The 25,891-nt window shown below is 45.0% G+C and overlaps 1 protein-coding gene across 2 annotated transcripts in view; it reads left to right on the top strand.

The window, feature by feature from the left end:
• FLT1 (fms related receptor tyrosine kinase 1) overlaps positions 1-25,891 on the top strand; it is a 171,589-nt gene that overhangs the window by 56,126 nt on the left and 89,572 nt on the right. For both annotated transcript variants that reach the window (XM_042988867.1, XM_042988930.1), the window contains exons 7-10: positions 903-1,077; positions 2,301-2,418; positions 4,730-4,899; positions 5,533-5,692. In XM_042988867.1, coding sequence (XP_042844801.1) covers positions 903-1,077; positions 2,301-2,418; positions 4,730-4,899; positions 5,533-5,692 — 623 coding nt within the window. The remainder of the gene's footprint in view (positions 1-902; positions 1,078-2,300; positions 2,419-4,729; positions 4,900-5,532; positions 5,693-25,891) is intronic.

Here is a 25,891-nt window from a genome sequence, read left to right as displayed (position 1 = left end):
CTTCCAAAGTCTTTCTTTTCCATGCCTCCTCATGGGGAAGGATGGAGAGGGAGAAAAAACATATTATGTGTTATAAAATGTAATGCTAAAACACGGGGGCGGGGAAGGAACAATGAAAGGAAAAGGCAATGTGATCTCATCTTCTCAAAACCAGGAAGGAGTCATTGTGGCCAATTTACACCCGCTGAGCCCCGGGGCCTGCTCTTGGTGTTCAGTGAGGCAAACACGGGACAACATCCCACCGCTGCCACCGCCGGTGGGTAGGTGGCTTTGCACGTCCTCAGATCCATTTGGTGTGATTTGGCCGAAGTTGGAGAGCATCGCCCAAAGAGCGAGATCACGAGACCAGGACGATTACAGCTTAGTACGTGCAGCCAGGACTCGGGACTGTCTCCTTCATTTCTAGGAAGAGAGCAAAAGAAAACCCACGTGGTGTTCTATTCGAGAAGCAGTCGTTACGCCAGATACTAAAGATAACGATTGCCTGAGTTAGTGATATCTACGTGCAGAGAACTGGTGACTGTTTAGAGGGCTGTGTGCTTAGAGGGAAGGCACTAGATTGACACTCAGAAGGCCTGAGTTTCCAGCCCATCGTGGTCTCTGACACTTCAGTTTCTTCACCTGTCAAAGGGCAGCAAGGCCGCCCGTCTCCCTGGGTTGTTGGGAGAAACCATTGAGATAACGCACGTGAACGTCCGTCTGGAGAAAACGAAGTGCTAACAAATGTTACTGGGGCAGGTATTCGAAACACATGGAGACAGAGAGAGAGTTTCCAAACATCTTGCCATTAGATGGGTTTGCTTCTCGGCATAAAATGTTGCTCTCCGTCATAACCTGAGAAATGCTGTACCCTTGTGCGTGAACAAGACTGTTTCTACATTTGTTACACATTTTCTTTCTAGACAAAGAAGAGAGCTTCTATAAGGCAACGAATTGGCCGACGCAGTTCCGACGCTAACGTGTTCTACAGTGTTCTTATGATTGACAATGTGCAGAACAGAGACAAAGGACTTTATACTTGTCATGTGAAGAGTGGCCCGTCATTCAAATCTGTTAACACCTCAGTGCACGTATACGGTAAGCAAATTCATCCTCAACTTTCTGGTCATGGTGGGTTTGGGGCAGGCGCTATAAAAATGGACATTCTCTTTTGGCCAAGAGGCACCCTATCATGAGCGATACAATTTGCTCCCCCTCCTAGCCTCTGCCAAAAAGCAAATCGCTTTAAGTGCTCTTTAAATTTAATATTTTCGAATTGGACAGAGGATCTTTTCCTTTCCAGTAAACTGTGGTTAATAATTCAGTAAGATCACGTTATAATCTCTATTAAATTCTTTTTTTCATCTTCCATATGAACAAACCAGAAAAACATGGACAGATTTTCCTTTATTCTCTGGGGGAAATCTCTCAGGTACCCCTAGGATTTAGGGGAAATGAAAATGTGGTGTGATAAATTACTTAGAATTGATGTGATTTTTTTATCCCTGGTTTTAGTCTCATGAAATCCTAATGTTGTCGCTTAATTCCAACAGGCAAAGTCTGTAAAGAAAATACTTAAACCTCTTTAGAGTCCCTGAAAACCTTACTTATTTCCACTGTTGAAAAACGGTGAGGGGCAGAATCTATGGAACAATGCTGCCAGTGGCCTTTGATATTCTTTTTCCTTTAATTTTTTAAATGTTTATTTTATTTTTGAGAGAGAGGGAGAGGGAGAGAGGGAGGGAGGGAGGCAGAGAAAGAGAGAGAGACAGAATCCAAAGCAGACTCCAGGCTCTGAGCTGTCAGCCCAGAGCCCGACGCGGGGCTCGAGCTCACGAACCGCGAGGTCATGACCTGAGCCGAAGTCGGACGCTTAACCGACTGAGCCACCCAGGCGCCCCTTTTGGGATTCTTTTGACTTTCTCCAGTCAGTTTTTGAAATCAGATCGGTTATTTTCAGGTGCCCGAAGACTTTCTTCCATCACACTCATGTTGGGCAAGCAGGTTTTTAGAAGTCTCTGTACTCTTCTCTTACTGTGATGTGGATATGTGAGGTGTTCTGCTTTCTGTTGCCCTGCCTCTGCTTTTCTGTTTCGCTTGCAGCCATTTCATGCGAAGTGTTTTCACCGGTGAGAGTGCTTCTAAATTATTTTATTCCTGGATCGATATTGGGGCTCATCGATAGGCTTGGTCAGCATTCAGTGCCATTGGGTCCTTGCTGGCAACCGTCCTTTGAATGAGGCAGTGAGTTGGATTGTTTTTGTTCTGGTCAAGATAAACATAGTCTTTTCTAATCTATTTTATCACCCCTCCTTTCAAAGATAAAGCGTTCATCACTGTGAAACATCGAAAACAGCAAGTGTTGGAAACTGTTGCTGGCAAGCGGTCTTACAGGCTGTCTATGAAAGTGAAGGCATTTCCCTCGCCAGAAGTCCTGTGGTAGGACCATAATTATTTTCCTATCAGTTTAAGATATGCCGCATTAAGTAGGAAGATGCAGGAGCCCAGTGACTTGAATTCCTGAAAAAAAGAGCAAGATAATAAGTTCCCCAGACGGCAGTAGAAAGCAGAGAACTCTGTGGATTTCCGGGCCGGGAGGGAAGGAGGTAGACCGGGCCGGAGGGGAGGCGACACGGTGTGTCACAGGACAGAGCAAGGGATTAGGTGTTTCTGAGTTCTCAGTTCAGGTTAGCCGTTCACTCCCTGTGACTAAATTTCTGCAACTCTCTAAGCCTCTCTATGATGTCAACGTCCTTTGAATGGAGTGTGTTGGGCAATGGATAGGAAGCATCTTGAATATGTAGCATGCTCTAGTAACCCTGAAGAAGCAGGCCCTTGTAATGAGGATAATAATTCTTTTATTATCTGAAAATAATTCTTATAAAAGAATTATTTATACACAGCTGGGATGAAAGTTCCAGTCTTGTTTTAAAATTAAACAAACATTAATAGAGACAAGACTTATTCAGTTGCAGGGGCGGACGAATGGACCTACTTGAACTAATGAAGGGGTTTTTTTTGGCTCGAAGTTTGCATATTCAGAAACTCCTGAAGCAGGTTTTTTTGGGTTTTTTTTTTTTCATGTTTGCACAACACCTGATGTAAAACAATGTAATCTGTTGATAATCTGCAGTCATTCTGTGAAATCATTTCTGAACACCAGTATCTTTGGCCCAGACCATTACATTTTAAACAAAGAGTCTGGTGCGAAACCGATTAGGAAAACAACCCAGACAATATAGAAGTGGTACCACCGTAGAATCACCTCCATCAGCCCTTATTTTGCTTTTGATACTGCGTGATTGCAGGATTTGTTCTCCGTTTCCTCAAATAGTTAATAGGGAGTTAAAGAGAACGTTAAACTCTGCTATGCTCCTGCATGCCGTCGCAGTAAAAGAGAGATTTCTGTTTGTTTTACGATGTACCGAAAGTCCAAAAGTCCATTTCCCATGAGTGTCCGTTATTCCCTAAGAGGAACTGAATCACTCTAGGCGATACATTCGCTCTTTCCAAAGGATCTGAGCCTGTTAAACAGTGCTACTTTCTTCGGTAACTATGAAGCCAGGACTGAAAACACACACACAGCCCATCTTCGAAACCACCGACTGGCTAATGGGAAATAAAAGTAAACTAAGATCGTAGTTGCAGTCGTAAAGTAGAGCATAGCCATTTGGACTGTCTTAGAACTGAGACTCTCTAGTGATGAGAATTTGCCTGCAGAACTTGCATGGATATGAACTATTGGCATCTACCTTTATGCGGAACACAGTAAACTAAGAGATTTTAAAATGCCCAGCTGAAGAACCTTGCAATGTAATGAAATCGTAGAATTTTTTAGAGTTAAATCTTTGAGAAAGTCTAGAAAACTTGAAGAAACGTGATGTCCGAACGGATGAGTTGGGTGCACAGCACAGGGTGGCATTCAGTCTCCCGACTCTCAGTTCTGTTTGCAATTGCAGGATGTCTAGGCGTTGATATATTTAAAGTAAAAAAAAAAAAAAAAAAAAAAAAATTAAGTTTTGTACCTTTTGTTTGCGAGTTTTGTGCCTTAACTGTTCTCCCTCGGGGGAAAGATCTTGATAATCTTGGTTTCACTATAGTTTATGAAAGGGACAACTGGTGTGACCATTTATACAACTAATAAGAACTCCACATGAGACCACAATAGAAAAGTCTATTTTTATTTTTTATCTGGAGAAATGATCTAGTTGATCTGACTTACAATGGCCCTTGTGCCGCCGATGAAGCGTCGTGGAAAACTCTGAAAAACATCTGGAGGGGATCAGCCAGTGCTTCTGGGTTAATACTTAAGTCACATGGTGACCAGCAGCACCCCTGTGGGTACCTTAAACCCATCACTTTTCCTTTCTTCCTTCAAGGTACTTCTTCCTCCTTGCCAATAAATGTGAAGTGTGTCTCAGTTTAGGGTTGTTTTTTTTTTTTTTTTAAGTTTTTTCTTCATTTTTCTTCATTTCTTTAAGTAATCTCCACACCCAGCGTGGGGCTTGAACTCACGACCCTGAGATCAAGAGTCAGGCACTTGGAAGGCCAAGTGAGCCACCCCAGCGCTCTGTGTGTCTCGGCTTAAAAACCCCACCTGGTTTCCCTGGAAACTTAGTGTCTAAATTTTTTAAATGAACGTTGAGCCGAACGTATGTATCACCTTGAGCTCACAAACGTAAATGACAGTGTTAAAGTGCTATCAGAGAGGCAGTGTGGAATGACTTCCTGATCATGCCCTTAACCGCAGGTTAAAAGATGGGTTCCCTGTGACCGAGAAATCGGCTCGCTATTTGGTTCTTGGCTACTCATTAATCATCAAAGACGTTGCTGCAGAAGATGCAGGGGATTACACAATCTTGCTGGCCATAAAGCAGTCAAATGTGTTTAAAAACCTTACCACCACCTTAATTGTAAATGGTAAGTTGACCTGTTCACGCTTCCTTCTGGTTTCGGGGAGGGGTGAAGGTCAGGAAAACTTGTAAATCAAAAGTCGATATAACAACATCAAGTTAAACCAACTTTTTAAGTAATTATGTTATTTATTTCTTTTTAAATGTTTGTTTATTTTTGAGAGAGAGAGAGAGAGAGAGCGGGGGAGGAGCAGACAGAGGGAGACAGAGGCTTAGAGGCGGGCTCTGTGCGGTCAGTGCGGAGCCCGATGTGGGGCTCAAACTCCCCAGCTGTGAAATCATGACCTGAGCTGAAGTCGGATGCTGAACTGACTGAGCCACCCAGGCGCCCCTTTTAAGTAATTATTTTAAAAATCACATATGCCCCCATCAAAACGATTTCATGTCTGCTTGTTATCTTCCATAAGCAATAAATGTTTTTGTTATAACTGTAGTCATGATGTCCATACCATGGAATCAATTCTTTACTGTTACCAAAGCGATTCTATTTAAAAAAAAAAAAAAAAATAGCTGTGATGCCAACAAATATGTGTTTGTTTCTCTGACATCAAAACCAGTGGGAATGTGGTCCTTCAGGCTGTGGCCCGGGAGAAAGTCACCGTACAGCTCTTGACTTCTGTCCTGTTCATCTCCCTTCCAGTGAAACCCCAGATTTATGAAAAGGCCGTGTCGTCCTTTCCAGACCCGACCCTCTACCCCTTGGGCAGCAGACAGACCCTGACTTGTACCATTTATGGTATCCCTCAGCCTACAGTCAGGTGGTTCTGGCGTCCCTGTCACCATAATCATTCCAAAGCAAGGTAAGGACAGTTTGTTTCCTGACTAACTTTCAAATACTTGTTAAACCTGGACTCGCGATTCTTTAATGGACAGAGATGGAAGTTTGCAAACGGAATACGCAGCCGTATTTGGCGCAAAGACTTTCCCTCCCGTGGGGCAAAGGGGGCAATATCTACTCTTCTTCCTTACTCAGTGCTAGCCATGTCATCATTTTTCTCTCTAGTTTATAGTTTGGGGAGCACAGGGACAGGTTATCTTCGCCTTTTTTGACACTCAGGTTTGAACTCCAGTCTCTTGTTTTCAACTGGGAATCCCTAGACTTTGGCTCATTCAGCTTCTTCGTGTTTTGTGAACGTTGGACACGATGGGAGACCTTCCCTGCGCTGATGATCGCTACCCATGCTCTTCCATTCATCTGAAATGCGCTCCCACCCATTTGCTGCCCCCCCTCCAGAAGTCCTTCCTTATCCCCCAAGGCTCAGTTCGTGTGTCAGCTTCTCTGCCGCGAGCACTCCTAACTGCCTCATTCAGACCCCTTTCTCCCTCTTCAGTATGAACCACACCTCGTAGACCATCGTGACTTTGCCAGGCTTGCGTACGTGCGTCGTTTCTCTTAACCACGGGCCGGCCGAGAGCTTCTCTGTGTCTCCAGGGCGTGGTGCACGTGGCAGTCGACGCTCACCGTGTGTTTGCTGAACGGTACATCCCTCCCTTCTGGTCACTGTATGGTGTTTCCTTGCATCCTGTCGGTGACAGCCCTGCCTGCCCTTTTCCCATTTTTGTTTGGTCTAGAGGGATGATGCTGAGGACAGTTGGTGGGAGCCGATTTGAAGAACAGGAATAGAATCGATAAGTGCAACAAGAAGGTATTATTGAGACTGCCCAAGAATGATCATCTTGCCATAATGTTTGCTTTCACCCCACTTGCGGAGCGTTGGGGGAAATTGCTATTCAACAAAAACAAAAACAAAAACAAAATCGGCTTGCTAAAAAAATAAGAAAGACACAATTCCAGCCTAAACAGAAGTGGCTGTTTAGTTTTCTAGATTCTTCCTGCAATGTCCGCGTTTCTTCACCGTGTGTTTCAATCCTTTGTCTAAGGCCTTGGATTCTGGCAGTGAGAGTTAGCTCATGAACTCTAGGGTTCCGAAGAAGTAGCTATTGCCACACACGTCTGATTTCTCATCTGAATATCATTTCAATTTTCTAAGAACAGAAGTATGGAGAAGTTACTAAGCTCGAATATCTTCTTTACCACTGTGGTTATTTAGCCCCAAACACAGTGAGATCTACTGAGATTTTGTATGATTTTGCTAATTTAGGGGTAGGCATACCTGTTTGTGGATCCATTCCCGTATTTGTGCCAACCTGACGTGCAAATACGTGAAAAATAACTAAGCTATTCAGAGAAAAGTATAAAGTTCAATGTTTGTAGAAAACATAGTTTTTTGTAGATGTTTTTAATTTTTGTTTTGATAATAATGGATCTAAAATTTCAGTTCTACTTAGGATAGACCTAGGAACTCTGAGAAAATAATTGTGTGGGAATATAATAGTATGAAGTTGGGTTTGAATGATGCTGTTAAAATGTGGTTTGGGGAGGGTGCCTGAATGACTCAGTCGGTGAAGCGTCTGACTCTAGATTTCGGCTCAGGTCATGATCTCACAGTTCATGAGTTTGAGCCCCACGTTGGGCTCCGCACTGGCAGTGTGGAGTTTGCTTGGGATTCTCTTTCTCTCTCCCTCTCTCTCTGCTCAGCTTGTGTTCTCTCTCTCTCTCTCTCTCTCTCTCTCTCTCTCTCTCTCTCTCTCTCAAATAAACTTAAAAGATTTAAAATAGGGTTTGGGGAATGAGGTCAACCAAAGTAAAACTATGGAGACATTAACTCTCTTGCTATCTTTTTCCGATTTCTTCGGTGGTACCTGAACTCCTTCTCCCGTGTTACTTACAGAGTAAGTTTACTGAGCTCTGTCTCCTCCTGGACTACTCTCAAGTCTCCGAGAGTGCCTCAACTCTTCAGTAGATGTTTGTTGACCATTTGACTTATTCTCCATTTGAGACATTTTTGAAACCAATCACAGATCAGAAACGAAAGCTTTAACTTTTTCAGTGATGCTTCATTTATAAAAAAATATGTTGTTGGTTGAAATATCTGCTACAAAATGTGCATATCCATCAGAAGTTCTCTTTTTTTTTTTTTTCTTCAGTCAACAGACCGAGTAGCTTACCTGTGTCGGGCCCAGATTGGGCGTTTGCTGGTTAAAACAGTACATTTAACTTAGAAATAGTTCAGAAAGATATATGGGAGTTCTGTGCACTAGGACACAAATAGAATAATTCTACTTCACACTGTCAGACAGAAGCTAAAATTGGCAGATACATGGATCTTTCTTTAATTACTAGAAGTTTGAAATACGTTTTTAATTTTTTTAACGTTTATTTATTTTTGAGACAGAGAGAGACAGAGCATGAACGGGGGAGGGTCAGAGAGAGAGGGAGACACAGAATCCGAAACAAGCTCCAGGCTCTGAGCTGTCAGCACAGAGCCCGACGCGGGGCTCGAACTCACGGACCGCGAGATCGTGACCTGAGCCGAAGTCGGACGCTTAACCGACTGAGCCACCCAGGCGCCCCATGAAATATGTTTTTGTATAAATGTATTTTGTGTACCTGACACCTAGATTCCGTTGTAGATAGGAATTTTAGTTAGTGACATTTGAATAAAGGGCGTTCTATTGCATGAATTTTTAGAATCTTATTTTGAGTTACATAGTAACATATTTGCATGGCGGCATCTATGCGTGGCCGTCAAGAGATTAGGTGATTGATATGCACATTACTCTTGAATATATAGGATAATTCTTGGTATTTAAATTTTAGGCTCTAGGTAAAGGACATGTCTGCGTATGGACACAACCAAAGCGTGAGTTTAGTTTCGAGGTTTGAATGTGTTTTAAGGAGCTCCAACTTCTTAATTGGCTTGATATGGCCCACTGGCTCATGTATCTAAGTTAAAGAGGTTCAGACTTAAATCGTATGGTTTCCTGGAGCCCAATAAATACATAAATGTACTTTAAAACTGTCAGAACTACGGCTCAGCTAATTCATCTTTGTTCAAATTAAGAACCATAAATAAAATGCACAGAAATTTCTTCTTCTTTTTTTTAAATGTGATCCACTGCTGAGCTGTGTTTTAGCTATGCTTTTGATTCACCTCAAGTTAGTTCTTATAAAACGTTAGGAATGAAAGAAAGGAGGAAAAGGGTGGTTGGGTCCTTTTTAACTCAGATTCCTAACGAGCTGAGAGGAAATAGCAGAATCTTTTCCCCTTTTACTCTTTGGCACATTCGGAGGCTAGGGTAACATTTCTTTTGAATTAAAAAAAAATTTTTTTTTAGTGTTGGTGTATTTTTGAGACAGAGAAAGACAGAGCACGAGTGGGGGAGGGGCAGAGGGAGAGGGAGACACAGAATCCGAAGCGGGCTCCAGGCTCCTAGCTGTCGGCACAGAGCCCGACGTGGGGCTCGAACCCATGAACCGTGAGATCATGATCGGAAGTCGGACGCTTAACCCACTGAGCCGCTCCAGGGCGCTCCTCTTTTGAATTTTTAATAGCATTAAAATAACTGATGAATACCAGATGAAGTGGAATTTTGGATTCCTTCTTATCCTCAGCAACTAGCAGAGACTTCTAAGCGGATATTCCTAAACTTGTCCCTTTTTCGTGTGGGCATCACCTAGGGAGTGTGCACCGGGGTGTTAAGCTTATGGCACCTTTCACATGTGTGTAGCTTATAGCCTCTGTTCATATAAGATACAGATAATTACACACACTTCACAGAGACACGATGAGGATCAAGTGAGGTAATGTGTTTGGCAAAAGGTACAGACTGTCCTAGGAAGGCAAGGTTGTGATTACCGCCAGCAGTGGGGTAAAATTCTCTAAACAAGCCTCCAAACTTTGAAGGAACTTGAGAAGAATTTTCTGCCTACTTATAGAGCTAGTTTCCCAACAGTGACCATTTCTAACCCAACGCTTCCGAGAAGGGAACCCAAGTCTTGGAAAGTAAAATGTGACTTTTCCTGTGCTTGAGCGATGGAAAAGTAGCAGATCTGGGCTGTAGAATTGCGGAAAACGGAACATGATTTTCCTCAGAAGAAAAATGAAGGACATACAGACGAGTTAGGTAACAGTAACAGCACACAAAACTGTGCCGTGGGGGAGGGAAGTAACCGTCCCGGCCTGTGGCCTGCCTCGCTCACTCGTTTCGGTCATGGAGGGAAGTGATCCTGACCTGTGGGTTGGCGAAGGCCAGGGTGGGGCAGAGCAGGATGTGGGAGAGCGGACTCCTACTCGGCAAGCCCGTGATAGATGCTAGAACTTGACCTCCCCCCCCTGGATTTTGAAGAACTAAGTAGGACTCCTGACCCGCCCATGCGATGGGCTGGTCTGGCTTGCGTGGTCCTTCGCCACATGCTGCCCTGGGACGAGTTGGGACGAGGTTGCCTGCTGTGTGGAGGTTGGTCTCTCAAGGAACGAGTAACAGTCTTGGGCTGGAGGGAAGGGAAGCCTCTTTGGGAAGCGGAAGAGATGGATTTAGGGGGCCCAGGAGGGAACAAGGAACAGACAGGACAGCCTTGGTGTGATGTTGGTACTCCAGATCAACCAGTTACGTTTTCGCAGGAAGAGTCTGACATGTTGCAAGACGGCTTTTATTCGCACGTGCTTGAGCACCAAGGGGGCCTGCCAGTAACCGGCTGGAGAATTCTAGGCCTGGCTGGCCCCTCTGCCCCCCCACAAACAGGAGGCTGGTGAGGGGCGGTTAGCCGCTGCCGGGTCATCCTTCCTGACGCTCGCCGTTAACCCATGAACGCAGCTCGCCTTCCTGTCAGCGCCCAGGGTCTACCCAGTTGTTTCTGGGGTGGCCTTTTCTTCTTCTTAAAACTAAGGCCCGCTTGTCACATGATGAGTGTGTTTAGGTCTTTTCTCCAGGGAAGGTGAAGGCCTGTGACCATTGATGACCGCGGCTTTGTTTTCAGAGCACGGGTTCTTTCCGTCACAGGCCGCTTTAGTTCTCTGTCTCCATCTAACTATCAAGGTCACCAGTAACACTGATTACAATAGAGTCGCAGCACAGACTACGCTGGTGTCCTTTAGTGGAACGAATTGTTAAGTGTTTGGAGTTCTTTGTGAAAAACCTCCTTTTCTTTTACTGGCTGTCCGTGATGACCGGTAAAAGTACACAGAGAGAAACTTCGGCCCCTTCCCGTGCATTAAACGTTGCTTGCATCTTTTTAAAAAAGTACACGTCTCTTAATGTTTATTTAAGAGAGGGGTCGCGCACATGCACGTGCTCACGAGATGGGGAGGGACGGAAAGGGAGGGAGAGAGAAAGGGAAGTTTCAAGCAGGCGCCACGGTGGCAGCGCAGAGCCTGATGCAGGGCTCAGACTCATGAACCGTGAGATCATGACCGGAGCCGAAACCGAGAGTCGGTCGCTCGACTGGCTGAGCCGCCCAGGCGCCCCAAACATCGCTTGCATCTTGCAAATGCATTTTGCTCATCATCAGTATTCGACCCAAATGCACTGGCAGTCACCTACTTTTCCCGCCAACCGTGTACAAAACAAAGATCCCCACCATTGGCCGCTAGCATTTATGTTTTAATTCTGTAAGATCCAGCATATTTGGGAATTACTTATTTTATCTATACGTATTCCCTCGTCTCAGGGACAGAGACCTGGGAAGCGAGGAAGTGGGTTCTATTCTTGGCACAGGCCCTGACTTCTCTGTGACCTTGGCCAGCTATTTAATCTGTGCTTCAATTTCCCCTTCTGTAGATGGTAACTGCCCCGCTTCCCCTTTCCTATAATACACAGCTATTCATGAGTGAAATGAGAAAATCACTTAAAAATGACGTTTTCTCCATTCAAAAAAGCTTGAAATGATTTCCTAGTTGTTGCACACTGATGTTTCCCTTCTGCTTCTTACAAATCACAAAGCAATTTGATCTGAGGATTAACTCTGAGGATCAATGCCAAACTCACTGAAAAAATCAACTCGTGAAAGTACAATGGTTGTTAGGAAAAGTCTGACGGGTAAGCATGTGTTCTGTGCTACAGAGAACCGCCTCGGTAATTACAATGCCGGTAATTACCCATTAAAAAAGAAAACCCCACAGCTTCCCCACTACTGGTGTCAACCCACATTTTCCTCACTGCCAACCTGGACTACCTTCTCCAGTCTTCGTCCAGCCCACCCAAGCAAAGGCATTATCGTTCTTTGCCCAGTTAGCCCTCAAACTGTGCTTGTTTTATTTGGTCTTCGGCCAGCGAGCTCCTCGGAATGTGAGACGTGTAATTGGATTCTCAGCTCATGGAAGGTGAAGGGGGCAGAGTGCTCTGCCTGAGCGAAAATGGTGAATTTTGGAAGAAAAACCCCGTAGACGGAGGTGGAATTTCGAGGAACTACTTCCCAAACCCTAAAGCCAGTCCCGTCTGCTGGAGTCTCCCAATAATTACATGCTTTAGAAGTTTCATGGGAAGTAATAATTTCGGTCACACAGTTTGATGTCCCATTTCTGAACACTCTCCACCTGCCCAGCAGTAGAGGACTGGGTGGGGGAGGGGGCGGTCTAGGGAAAGCGGACCACTCTGGGGCTGAGTGTGGTTCGCAGGCCTTCTTGGTAGGGGTGGGGATGGGAGGCAGCCTACAAAATGAGGGAAGGCGGAGGCATCTAGGAACTCCGAGAAGGGTTTGCTTAATTGCATCTCTCTATTGTTTCCATCAGCAAATTGGCAAAAAGAGGAAGGCCTGAATCATTAGGGATGTGTGAGGGGTAGATCGTTTGAGAGAAGCATAATTCTACATACCCCACTGATGCACACAACGAACGGGACCAAAACAAAACAGTTGTTAATGGTAGTTAATTAGAAACGTACTCAAGGATTTAATTGACCGCCAGCTTGAATGTCTATTATTATTATTTATTACTATTGAAAGAGTTTTATGTCCCATATTCTGTCTTCTAGCTACAAAATGGAAGTGTTAACAATTTAAACATTGAAAAGGTCAACATCTTTCCTGGGGGCCAAACAGATCAGGTGTGAGAGGGAAGCATAATTTAAGAAGACCCCTTCTTTTGGAAATACCACACACTGCATGTTTTAATATTTACCACGTTCCTCTAGAGTATACATGCGATTTGCATCCATGTGTCTCTTGACATGTTTTCTGTGTAGCGTATGTATGGATCTGTGGACTCAAGCCAGCCATGCTATCGAGAATTTTAACTTGCCATATACAAGACCTCGAATCGACACGGGGGCTTTTAAAGACTAATGCGCCGAAGACCATCGTAGCAGCACTTTGAGCTTGAACCCACAAGTTCAAATAAATCTGGCCATCTTATACAGGAGGCTTTCATCACAAGCGAAAAGTGAACGTTCACTTGCTAATGAGAAACTTCTTGCTTTCTCTTATATAATTGCTGGACGAGGAAGTGTGTGTTGTCCAACGTGAATGTTTGGACAACAGCCCTTATTAATATTTCATGCAAAGTCCTGAGAACAGAGCACGAGTTTGTTTGCCAGATGCCTCTCTGCCACTTTTCTGTGCTTTGTGAGATGTTCCTCTTTTTCCCACTCCTCGTGGTAATACAGCGAGTCTGATGAATAATTGTTTCTAATGAATTAACTGTCTCCTGTAATTGCTATCAAGCATTTCATTATGTGTTTAAATTAAACCAAAAGGCTGAGTCATAGGAAGTCTACGCAGAATGATTTCTATAGGGATCTTTTGAGCAAAATTCAGCGTAGCGTCCCGGGATTAGGACTACCAGAAGGCAACGACACACAGTTTGGGAAGGTTCCTTGCAAAGATCGGCAGAGTCTCTCAAATTATTTCGGGCCGTGCTCACAGATTTTTAAGAATTGAATGGGCGTTTTCATGACCGAATCTACAAATTACTGTCCTGGCACAGGAGCCTTAGGTCATAGATAAATAGGACAAATTACTTATAAAACATGCACCTGCTCTTAGAAATCTACATTTTGATTAGATCTCCACTGACTTAGTAGACTGTTTTTCCCCCCACACTGTGTAGCACAAAGAATAAAATCAGTAGACTGTTTCTTGAAACACGGACTCTAGTCTGTGCTTTTAATGTAACTTCACTGCCCTTTTAGGTGAAAAAGTAGAGCCTGATGTATTGTGTAGAAAGGATGTGACGGATTTAGACTATGGCCAGGTGGTATCTTACAATGCACTTCAAGTCACTGCAACTTGTTTCTTCATACTTTCTCTAGAAGCCTTGGGGATGTCTTGTCACCTTGAATGCCACTGTCTACTTAATGGTAACAGCTATAATAGATGGAATCAACGAGCCCTCCCTGGTGCCAAAGTTGCCCTCATCCCTTTACACATATTATCCCTAATCTGTACAGTTCTACATAATGGACATAATTTGCCCATTAGGAAACTGAAGCTCAGAAAGTTCTTTCTTGGGGTGCCTGGGTGGCTGAGTCGATTAAGCCTCCCACTCTTGATTTTGGCTCAAGTCATGATCTCCTGGTTTGTAAGATCAAGCCCCGAGTTGGGCTCTGTGCTGATAGTGCCTGCCTAAAATTCTCTCTCTCTCTGTCTCTCTCTGTCTCTCTCTGTCTCTCTCTCTGTCTCTCTCTCTCTCTCTCTGTCTCTCTCTCTCTTCCCCGCCCCCACCCTTGCACTCTCTCTCAAAACAAATAAACTTAAAAAAAATTCTTAGGTGTTTTCAGATAATAAGAGAGGCTAAGTAGTTTGGCATTTCAGAAGGTTACTTTTCATTGGTATCCCACGGGACTCCTCTGAGTCGGGACCCCCCCTATGGGTTCCCAGAGGAAGGAGCAGAAATCCTTGGGGGGACGGATTTGGGGAGGCACTGGCTTGAGCCCACTGGGTTTACTCTTGTCACCGGTGATCCCACAAAGTCTACCCGTTGAGTCAGAGTCGCACCGAGGATGGGAGGGGAGAGGAGAAAGAGGTTAGCAGCAGATGGGGGAAGTGGATTCACATTTCACAATTACTTTGGGAACTGGTGACCAGACCACCTGCTCTGGTTTGGGCCCCAGACCTACAGGTGGGAATAGACTCTTTGAGGGGACATGAACCCCAGTGGGATGAGCAGGTCTAAATCAGACCAACCTGAAGAGGGTAGCAAGTCAAACGGTCCATTTGACACTTTGACTCTGGTGGTACTGGCCCTCTCTGGGACTTTCTCCCCATGCAGGGGTATTTATTTGATCTTTGCAAGGAAGTTGCATTCCCTTATTTGTTGTTCAGGACTGATTTTCCGGATCAGGATTCAGCAAGCACTCAGCCCTCAGGGGGCTCACAAAGCTGTGGATTTTTGCAAGAGGCACAGGAAGGCAAAGGAGTTGAAGAATAAGGGGGGACAAAAGACCATAAAGGAGAGAGCATAGGGTTTGCAGTTGATGACTGAATAAAATAAAAACATGGTGGCTGCAAATCTGAGCCTCAGCAGGCCCTGATCTAGTCGCTTTGAATGCTTAATTCACTTAGAATTGGGGAATTTCAGTGATTAAAAAGAGCTTTATAGAGGAGAAACTGGCTCAAAGATAAAGAATTATCCCTCACCTCACAGCTAGTTAATGGCAAACCCAGGACTAGACCCAGGTCTCTGATTTCCTGTTTATTATTCCCTTTTATTATTTCCACCGTAACATTACATCGAGTCTCCATGGAAGGTGCCTGGAATCTGGTTGAATAAATGAACCATCATGGCTTCAGTGGAGGTCGGTGGTGAGGACTGCGGTTTAGAGGAAACCGCACGGAGGAAATAAGATCTGAATCCTCAAGATGGCGGGGAGGTCCTAGAATGTCAAATGGAAGGAACATAGATGTGACAGAGTAGCATGAGGATGGGAGTAGGTTGAAGAGTTGAAAAGGCCATGCTTGGGGAGGAATTTGGCCGGATCATCAGAGTTGGGTGCAGAAAAATTAAAGCCAAAAATTGGCAGAGTGAATCCGGATCTGATGTGGAATTCTTTGAGTGAGGGGCTAAACAATTGAGCCGGCCAATCATTCCCTTTCCTGTGGCTAATGCCTGGCTGTTCTGTCTCCTTCCCACAAACCCACCCTGTAACTCTTACAGACTGATAGACTTTCATAGGCTCTTTTTTTTGGTCGTCTTCCTCCTGTGGCACGTCATTAGCATGTGTCCTGTACATGCTGTCCTGCATGTCTGAAGACCAAAGCCTTAAACTCCAAGAACATGGGTTTTCACTCGAGCTTTTTAAAAAATGAGCTGGAGGCATGTTATCGCCTTTCCTTAGGCTTTTAATGTTCCATATGCCTTGCCTTCATCATTGAAAATGATGTAAGACGATCACTAGTTGCTACCTTGTTGAGAAATTGTCTTGTGAGGGTGAAAAAGTAAGGTGAGGAAAATAAAAGTGGGTATTTAGAGACCACATAGAGCCAAATAGAAGAGTATGTCCAGTAGAAGACCCCCTGGCCTAGGACTTCTATGTTTATTTCTTTTATCGCTGAAAATTATTGAGCACTTATCTAGAGGATGTTAAGTGCTCAATTTGTGCTCTATGTGTGTTGTCTCATTTAATTATTACAGAGCTTCTATGAGGCAGCTACTGTAATTATTACCATTTACAGAAAGTTTAAGTACCTTGTTAGGAAACCAGCCCTGGTTGACATGTCAGAGTCTATCGTTGAGCGTCTTCTGGCACATCGTCAACCAGTCACTTCATTTTCACTACTAGGATTGGTTCTACAACAAGTATTTAGACCTTAAATTGAGTAACTTGGGGGCCAAAGCTCATGATCCAGAAAGCAGATATGTTGAGAGAGGCCGATGTTCATGATATCAAGAACCAATTTTAAGAAGCGTTAGGATGCAGAAAAATATAGTCTAGGGTTAAAGGTCATGGCCTCTGGAGCCCGAACCCTGGCTCTGCCACCTGCTACTGTCTACCAGCTTCTGGGTAAAATAAACTACCTCTGTGGGTCCAAGTTTCCTGATCTGCACAGTAGAGATAATAGCACTGACATCATAAGATTGTTTGGGGGGATTAAAGGAGCTAATGCATATCAAGTATTTAACTCCGTGGCTGGTGCATTGCACGTAAGTTTATTTGCTGGAAGTTGTCCAGTAGTTTCGGATTGCTCTGGGGCTGCCCGGTGCAAAGCAGTTTCCTTTCGAGGCGGCCTCGTGCATATATTAGTACGCTGTGAAAGCTGACAGTCTTCTGGCAAAATGGTCCCATGCCGTTAGGGTAATGTCCTCCCAGGAAACATGCTTGCGTCTTTAGACAGGTCTTCTGACGAAGGTGATTTACTCCAAAGAAATTAAGATGGGACCAGAAATGGCAGAATTTTCCGATTTTTTTAGGAAATTAAAGGAGCTATAATATCCTGAATCTCCTCGCATTTGTGAGTTCTGCCTCAGCAATTCAAACGTTCATTGACCCCAAGTCTTGTCCAGCGATGGTACCACATGGGCTCTTGGCATTTCACTCGCCTGCACTCAATTATATTCGGGTATTTTTTTTTTTAAATATTCTGATACGTGAGCATGCATTTGACTTGCCTCTTCAATAGATGTGTATGTTCCTTAATAACAGAAGGAACTAGGTCTTCTACTTTTTTCAGAGGACACAATTCTACTTCTTAAATGGAGTATGTATGAATATGTATCTTTTTGTTTTAATCGAATGGGACTAATACTTATGAGCCAATATTTTTGTCCACCCTTGAGGAAAGGCGGCGACCATTGCTGGTTGGTTTTCTATTTTCTGTTAGACCAGAAGACGCTTCTCCACATGTCAGCGTCACTGTCTCAGTTGAGATTGTCCATGAATGGCAGTTTGTCACGTACGGATAATGCGGTGAGGAGTTCGTCCAGGTCCCAGGCAGACCCTCTGTCTCCATTAACACTCCTCGCCGTGAATGGACAGACACTGATGGTGGTGACACGGTGCTTAGTTGAGGGGATACATGTGAGGTCATTTGAGGGTCAGCAGTGCCCCGTTTTTCAGCACGTTTGAGGTAAGTGATGGATGGCAGGGTTGACGCCTGACACAGGGTTGAGTCCACATCTAGTCAGGCCATCGTCAGGGGTCACTCTTCTCATCAGACAACCAACTGAGCAAGAGACGGGTGTTCCCCTCTTGTGTTCACGGGGTGGCGGGGTTAGGCCCTGAGGTCATCATCACGAACAGGACATAGCCCCTGCTCTTAAGTAGTTCTTAACCTAGGGAGATAATAAAATGGCAAGTAACATTATCAGTCCATCTACCGTGTGCCAGGCGCGGTGCTAAGCAATTGCGTCGATTGACTCGTTGAGTGCCACCCTGGTGTTCACCGATGCAAAGGATCTTCTGTGAATTATCTCCCTGCTGTTCGTCTTTTAACCCCTGTAAGAAAACTAGTAAGACATAGGAACATGGGGTGGCTTCTTTTGAGTCGGGGAGGCCAAGAGCACATCCGTTTCCCAAGGGATTTGAGGCGGTTCACAAAGAGTACAACAAATAATCTGAATGAAAGGAGAAAATGCCATCAGGCTAGTGCAGAGATAGGGCCCATGTGCTTTTACTTTCTAGTTGTGGAGAGAGAGAAAGAGAAAGGAAATAGACGTGCGCAAGGTGAAGGGGCCCATCAGATGAAAACAAACCAAGAGAGGTACAGCCTTCCAGGGAACTGAAATCTGAGAAAAGCGATTTCTCCTGTCCTAATCCTTGGGACGTGGAATACACAGACTCCGCAACGTTTCTCCTGTGGTGAGTGTCACGGGACCGGAAATCATCAGAGCCCTTAGCCCCTATCAGTGGCGTTAACATCAAAGCAACATTTATGACAGGTGATACGATCCCTCTATTTCAGAACTGTTCAAAGGACTGAAAAGACTGGGAGTCCTATGAGCAGTTTTCTGGGACTGTGGTTCTCTAGGTTGGGCTTTTGCCGTCTAGGGTAACCAAACTAGGAAGTTGTAAAAGCGTGATTGGAACTCAGATCAGACTAGCTGCACATTCTACGTTCCTAATGTCGTGCTTCCCCGCTTCTCCCCGTGAAGGCTCTCTGGACATTTGCACGTTGACAGCTATGTGACCAGTAATCTGCTCTCTTCTTTTCCGTGAAATCAAAAGGCAACAACAGTTTGAAATATTTAGAGGTAACACTTTAAGACTCCTTAAGTTAAAAGACGTTATTGGTGGCCACTCTGGAGATCTCGCTAAAGATTTCTTATTTATCAGACCACCCTTCCTCAGCTGACCAGCCTTCCACTCAGGAGAAAAAGGAATGAACAAAGTAGGCGTTCCTGTTAAGACCCACATCCGGATGTGGCCACATGAGTATTTACCCTTTGTCACCCGGGTGATAGGGTTGCAAGGATGCCTTGGCCCTGGCTCAGATTCTGTAAAAGAGGGACGGAATCAGGGAGAGCTTGGAGTTCTTGATGGAAGCAAGCAGGGAGAGAGAAGGAAGGAAGGAAGGCAGAGCCTGGAAAGACAGGCCCTGTCCTGAGTGTGAATGGACCAGGAGACCCTGGAGAGCAGGAAGTGGCCCAGGCCAAGACGCTCACGGAAAAGCTCTTATCGAAACAGAGGTGGTCAGGGCGCTGGATCACCTCCACCATTGTCCAAGGAGCTGGGCCAGAGCCTTCAATCCCTGAAAAGCCGCCTCCACTCCCCCCTCTCCGTGCAGACAAGAAGTAGTTTTCAGTATGGGCTCCGAGGCGTCACAAGGTCTCTCCGTGCGCAAGAGTCGTCACTCGTCCAGAATCCCCTCGGCGTGACCCTGTGACCACCCCCAAGGCCCAGGCCCTTTTCCTGGAGCACGAGGAGCAGGAACCATTCTGTCTAAACACTCCTTCCAACTCCACACCTTTTTTCTGCCAGCGGCCTCTCCCCTATATTGTTTTATTTGTTTGGAGAGAACGTGAGAGGAGGGGAGCAGAGAGTGTTTGTGGATTCTGTTCATCTGATGGCTCAGACCGTCACTAACGACACAACACGCACAGTAGCGGAGGAAAGTTTACATCGGGCTCTTCTACAGGAGGGTACGCCATAATGGGCAACCAGTCCTGGCCGTGCCCTCTGGCAGGCTGCCACGTGGTCTTTTTTTTTCCTTTCTAGTTTTTTTTTTCTTTAAAGACACTTTACAGCCTCGATTTGCTCTTCGTTACTGCTCTCCCCTTTTGTTTCCTAACTTGAAATGACCAGTATTCTGTACAGATTCTAACCAGAGTTAGCACGTGCAGTCAGACCCCATTAAACAGAGAAGCAGGGTCCACCCCACCAGGAGTCCACCGATTTCATCGTCCAAAGAAGGAAAAAAAGAGGGAGGTTATTCTCCGTCTTGAGACTTCATAGAGCTTTCTAGAGCCTCTTTTCCAACTAATTGTGCTTTAATTATAAACCGAGGCCTACATTCATTCCTAGGCATGACTCAGGCTCGAATAGGCAGCCCATCGCTGCACACCCCCACCCCAGAGGCCCTCTTTAAAGTCAGCTGCCCGCCACAAGTGTATTGGAGTTCATAGTCAAATAGGCCAGCTTCATCCTGGAACATCCTAGAACATGTCCTTCATCGTAGGGCATCCTAGAACATGTCCAGCAATCGTGCCCACACAAGTAGGTCACAGGGGAAGACAGAGATGGTGATAAAAGTTTGGATTTGTTCTTTTGTTGCACGTTTTTTTTTTAAGTGGTCAAATTCAGCCAGTAGGAGCCCAAGAGTTCCTATAATTTTAGCATCAGAACATTTTTATGATCGAAACAAAGTGGAATTTATGTCAAAAATGTAATTATAAAACATCCCTCTGCCCCTTTCACCCTCCACCAAAGGACTAGGTGCTTTTGAAAGCCAATTTTTCACCTGCTCTTGGTGTCTGACTTTGCACCAGTTAGATTCCGAGGACCCCCAGAGTTTTCCTCTCACCCGTGACTCTGAGCCAGATTTACCCTGTGAAGCATGGTGAGAGGGTTTGGGGAGGTTTCTTGGGAACAGAACGTGTCATGTGTGATGGATTGAATTCTGGTGTGATAGAAAGATTTGAGACCATCTGGGGTCTGATCCCACGTCTGCTACTTCTGAGTCCCGGTTTCCTTCGTAGTAAAGCAGTTTTTGAAACAGGCATGATAATGCCTGTTTCGCCGAAGGGGGGGCTGTGAGAATTAGTTGGACTTAAATGTCTGTAGCTCCCTAGCTCAGGCACGGAAGTATCAGCCCAGTAACTGCCAGTTTCCCTTCACCAACCGAGAGTCAGGATTTAGCAGACGCGAAATGTTGAAAGAAAGGTCAGCTAATCAGTTATTTACCATGGGGTGAAAGGCAATCCAAAACAAACCACACCCGTGTGTCTTCATCTTGAGAGTCAGGCTGTGGAGTAGACCTTCCGGAATTGGGGTGGTTCCTAAATTTGGTAGAAATCATTTAAGAAGTGAGAAGTTGTACTAGATAACCATAGGAGGCTTGGCTACCGTTACAGGCACCAAACACGTGGTCAGTTTCTAGAAAGGCTCAGTGAAGCGTTGGGCCGTCATGAGAGCGCCACACAAAGAATACACAGATACTGACCATCAGCGGCTAAAGCCCACCCAGCTGGACTCTCCCTTCTCATTCCAGGAGATGTGACAGTCCATCCTCTAAAGAAGGTGTGGGCTCTGCCTTTGAGGTCGGGGGGAGGGGAAAGAGAGGCAGGAGGAATGAAGACAGTCTGCAAATCGGAACTGCTCAAAGCCAGCACTAAGAAATGCACAGGTGAACACAAAGGGACACCTTGGGCTACAGTCTGTACGGCATTTCCTGTCAAGGTGACTTAAGGGATTTGTAAAGGTGAATAGGAACCGAGTTCAGAGACTCGGATGACAAAAGGGGTTCTAATAGAAGCTGTAATCGTGGAACGTGCACACTTTGGGCGCGTAACATGTTTTGGTTGTGTGATGAGGGTGTTGGCCCAATTTTGGAAAGAAGCTGACCCTTACTGCACAAAGCGCTAAAAAAGAACCAAAACAAAACGAAGCAAAACAACCCCTTAAATCCTCAGCGCAGTAACGCAGTTTGTGTAGTGGATATTTGAGAAGCCTTTTCTTCCTGTACACAAAGAAGCACTGAAGTATAACAATTTCTTGGTATGGGAGGACAGTTGATGGATGTTGTGTTGCATATGGGGGAAGGGTTAAGTGCGCGGATTCTGGAATGAGCCAGAACTAATTTGTAATCCGTTTACTAATCAGATTACTAACTTGTAATCTGCCTCCGCCATTTACTAGCTGTTTGACCTTGGGTAATAATGTACTTAACCTCTCTAATCTTCAATTTCCCTATCCGTTAAAGGGGGGATGATAGTACCTACTTTTTAGGATGTTGTACGAATTCAGGAGATAGAGTATACGAATTGCTTAGCATGTAGGAAATACCCTTATTATAGTAGAGTATAACATTGCATAGTGTGTGTTACACTGTGTGTGTTATTACATAGAGTGTGTGTTACGCATAGTGTGTATTACAGCCTGTGGCCGGCTAGCTTGCCTGTGAGGACCAGCAGTGAAGATTGTGGCTCTGACCTCGGTGTTGGCTTTGCCTTTGTCTGTGGCCCCAGACTGGCTTCATCTGTCCTTGGTCACGGAGGAGCCAGATATTTATGAATGTGAAGGGAACAGGGCACATCCGTCACCCCTACAGGAAACATCAACCCAAAGCCTGCGGGTCTGTAGAGTCCTGAACATCTCTGGAGGGTGGTGTTTTCCCATTATGTGCGGGAAGAACCCACCCGGTTACTTAGACCAGGTGGGAGAGTCTCACAGATGGTTCCTTCTTGCAGTTAGACTGACGTGTCACACGGAGGGATCTCCAGCGCCGTGTGTTGGATACATAATCGGCCGTGTGGGTCTAACGTCTTGACATCGATCTCTAGTCCAAGGCGAATTTGTTTCACCTCCAGGGCAATTGATGAGATGACACAGAGTACACTCTTACCCCGGAAATCGTTTGCGACTCGATGGTTATAAATACCCCCCGTGCTCTTGTATTTGGCGCGCTGTATGCAAATGGAGGCCGGAGTCCGAAAGCTCATTAGGCAAGAGACAGAGGCTGGGCGCATGGAGAGGACCGCGCGGAGCTGAAGCTGATAACCGTGGCCTTGTCCAGAATAGTGCCTGGGAGCTTTCTTATCTCCCTTTGACAGGAGGTGCCGTGGGCTTCCTGTGCGAAATCAGGAGTGAACGCTGCTTTCCTCTTGTTGTTCGGCTTCCTCCCCCCTCAAGACGGTTCCCAGCACAGTGATTATCTTTGCATCTTCAAACATGGCACAATCTACTTCCTCAAGAGCTTGATGTATTCTTAAGGCTTCGGCAAATTCCCCTCCCCCCCCCCCCAAATCTCTTTTCAAGTGCTGTTATATAGTCAGGCTCCTAAATGACCTTCTATTTTTATGGTTCCAATTACAAAGAGGGAAAAAGGAAAAAAAAAAAAAAAAAGCAGTCCCCAAATTAGAAAACAGCCACAGAATCTGTCCTGTGCACTCGGAGGACCTTTGCACCGGGGCCGGCCTGTGGTGTCCATAGGAGGGCTGGTGCCACTGTCAGCGCCCTCAGAGTTTGGGGGCAGGGGTGGGGGTCAGAGGCTGACAGCCCCACGTGAACTCGGCAGACCGCGCTTCCCTCGGGAAATGCCTAGACTTGCTGGGCTCCAACATATTTCTCTGCCTTTTCCTGAAGACCAAAAGGATGCAATTAAGATCTCCGCGTGAGGCGTCCCTGGATCTTTGTCCCTTCTTTGGGGGGAAAAGAAAGAATGAAATGCAAAGCTTCTTTTCCAGGTACAAGAGAACTTCAGCCCTTCGATGGGAACGGTACCAAGTACACACGCACTGGCCTGGTACAGGTGTGCGCGTGTGCACGAAACCCCAGCTACGTGGGGGGCAGATGTCCCGTGTATATACCCGTGTGCGTACCGAGTGTGTGTGAGAGATGCGAGGGCAGCGATGTTACAGTCTAGAGAACGGAGAATACCGATCGCGAAAAAGAGCGCGATGACGTGTGATTTCAAAACTGTGGCATTAATGTGTTTCAAGTTAGAGGAGAAAGGATATCATTCCTCTTGGGTTCGTTTTCTTCTACTAATCAGTAACAGTTCAGGTGTTCACCAGTTTTCCCTGATGATGATCAGGCATATCTGGCAGAAATCGCTTACATTCCTTACGGAACGGCCAGTCCTTACTGTTCTTTTTTATTTTAAATCTTATAATCTAACTTGTATAGAAGAGAGACATTTTATTTTATTTTATTTTATTTTATTTTATTTTATTTTATTTTATTTTATTTTATTTTATTTTATTTTATGTATTTTTAAAAATTAATTTATTTTTTTAAAACAACATGAGTATAATTTTATTTAGCCTCCATATTAGGCATGGTTTTTTTTTTTATGTCTTAAATATCTCCTGCCATTTTATTTTTTTTTCAATATATGAAATTTATAGTCAAATTGGTTTCCATACAACACCCAGCGCTCATCCCAAAAGGTGCCCTCCTCAATACCCATCACCCACCCTCCCCTCCCTCCCACCCCCCATCAACCCTCGGTTCTCAATTTTTAAGAGTCTAGAAGAGAGACATTTTAAAAACATCTGGGCAAGTCTGATACACGGAGCTGGTACAGTTAGGCGTTGTTACGGTAGAAGGTGTGCACTCTTTTAGGGATACGTGGGGCTGAAATGACACGATGTCTGAGATTTGCTTCAAAATACTTCACAGAAGAGAAAACAGAAAGAAATAAGGATAGACCTGAACAGCTGTGGCAAAATCTTGATAACTTCAGTCTGGGCGGTGAGTCTGTGGGGCTTTAGTACATTAGGTCTCTACTTAACCAGTATGTTTGAAAATAACAAACAGTTAAATGAAAGCTCTTACGAGAAACAGCGTATCTGTCCCCCGTGCAGGTGTGTATGTTTACAGGTGTTAATGGAGTGCCAATTACACGCTAGGCCCTTGCCTTACTCTGAGGATGGAGTGACTAAGCAGATGGGGCCCCATCCCCTGGAGCGGCTGGCCCAGGGGGGGCCACTTAGAAAGTGGTCAGTGCTCTGGGGAAGGACTTGACAGGCCCGGAGGGGAGACCACCCAGAGAGACTCAGTGGTTTAACAGTCCGGAGCCCCTTCTCAGCTCAAGGAGAGGGATAATCACAGAACTTTTTCCTGGTCACCACAGTCCCATCTATCCTACCTTCTTCCTCACCTACTTTATTCTCTATCATCGTATGTCAATCATTGCTGCCATTGGCTACCCTGGGTCAACCGCTCATTCTTTCTGGAACTGGGCTGTTCCTCCTGGAACAGCCTGGAGGCTGAAGTTCCTCCTGGTTGGAAAAGCTCCATAATCTGCCCACAACACGTATAAATTAGAGCCCAGCAGGCTCTCTGCTCACCACAAATTCTGGGTAGGGAATGCGTTGTGGATGGTCTTGACTGTCAGACAAGGAAGCCTGGGCTTTCTTCAGTATGCCCTTCGGAACTTTGGAGCAGAAAGGTTTCCACTAAAAATGCGAACATTCGGGGGATGGTCTGAGGTGGGAAAAGCCAGCGGGCAGCAAGGCCAGTGAAGATACTCCTGACTGGGTCAGAGTGGAGGGAAGTGTCTTTTTTGTTGTTGGGATTTTGTTAAGTTCACGCAGAACCTGGGTTATGTAGAACATGATACATGACAAATAAATATTTACACCAAAATTTGAGTAGTAAACCATACGAAAACCGTAGTTTGCTGATAATAATGTGTGTTTGAGAGAGCATGTTACCTTCTGTCTTTAAAAGGGTACTCTACTAGCTAGCTTAATAAGAGATTTCATGGACTTTTAGAAACAGAGGAGATTGTTTTATAATTAAACACTCGAGGCCTAACCAGTTAAAGCGCTTCTCATGATATCCCCAAACTTGGAAAGAAATAGACTGAATTTAATAACTGCTTCATGCTGTGTGTTTCCATATACACTTAATTAGCCCTGGAAAAAAATCAGCTGTATAATGGAATATTCTGATTAAAAGCCAACCTTTTATAGATGTGAAATGCTATTATTTCCTTGAGGTTTCCATTCATTAACGTAACTTCTTTTTTTTCCCCCCTGTGTTTGCATGTTTCCTCTTCCATGAACTCATTAAAATCTAGATACTCAATTTCCTAATTTTTGCATTTTTACTTAGTATTTAAC

This window comes from Panthera tigris, chromosome A1 (genome assembly GCF_018350195.1).
Source record: "Panthera tigris isolate Pti1 chromosome A1, P.tigris_Pti1_mat1.1, whole genome shotgun sequence".
Lineage (NCBI taxonomy): Eukaryota > Metazoa > Chordata > Mammalia > Carnivora > Felidae > Panthera > Panthera tigris.
This window is presented reverse-complemented; position numbering and strand designations above follow the sequence as displayed.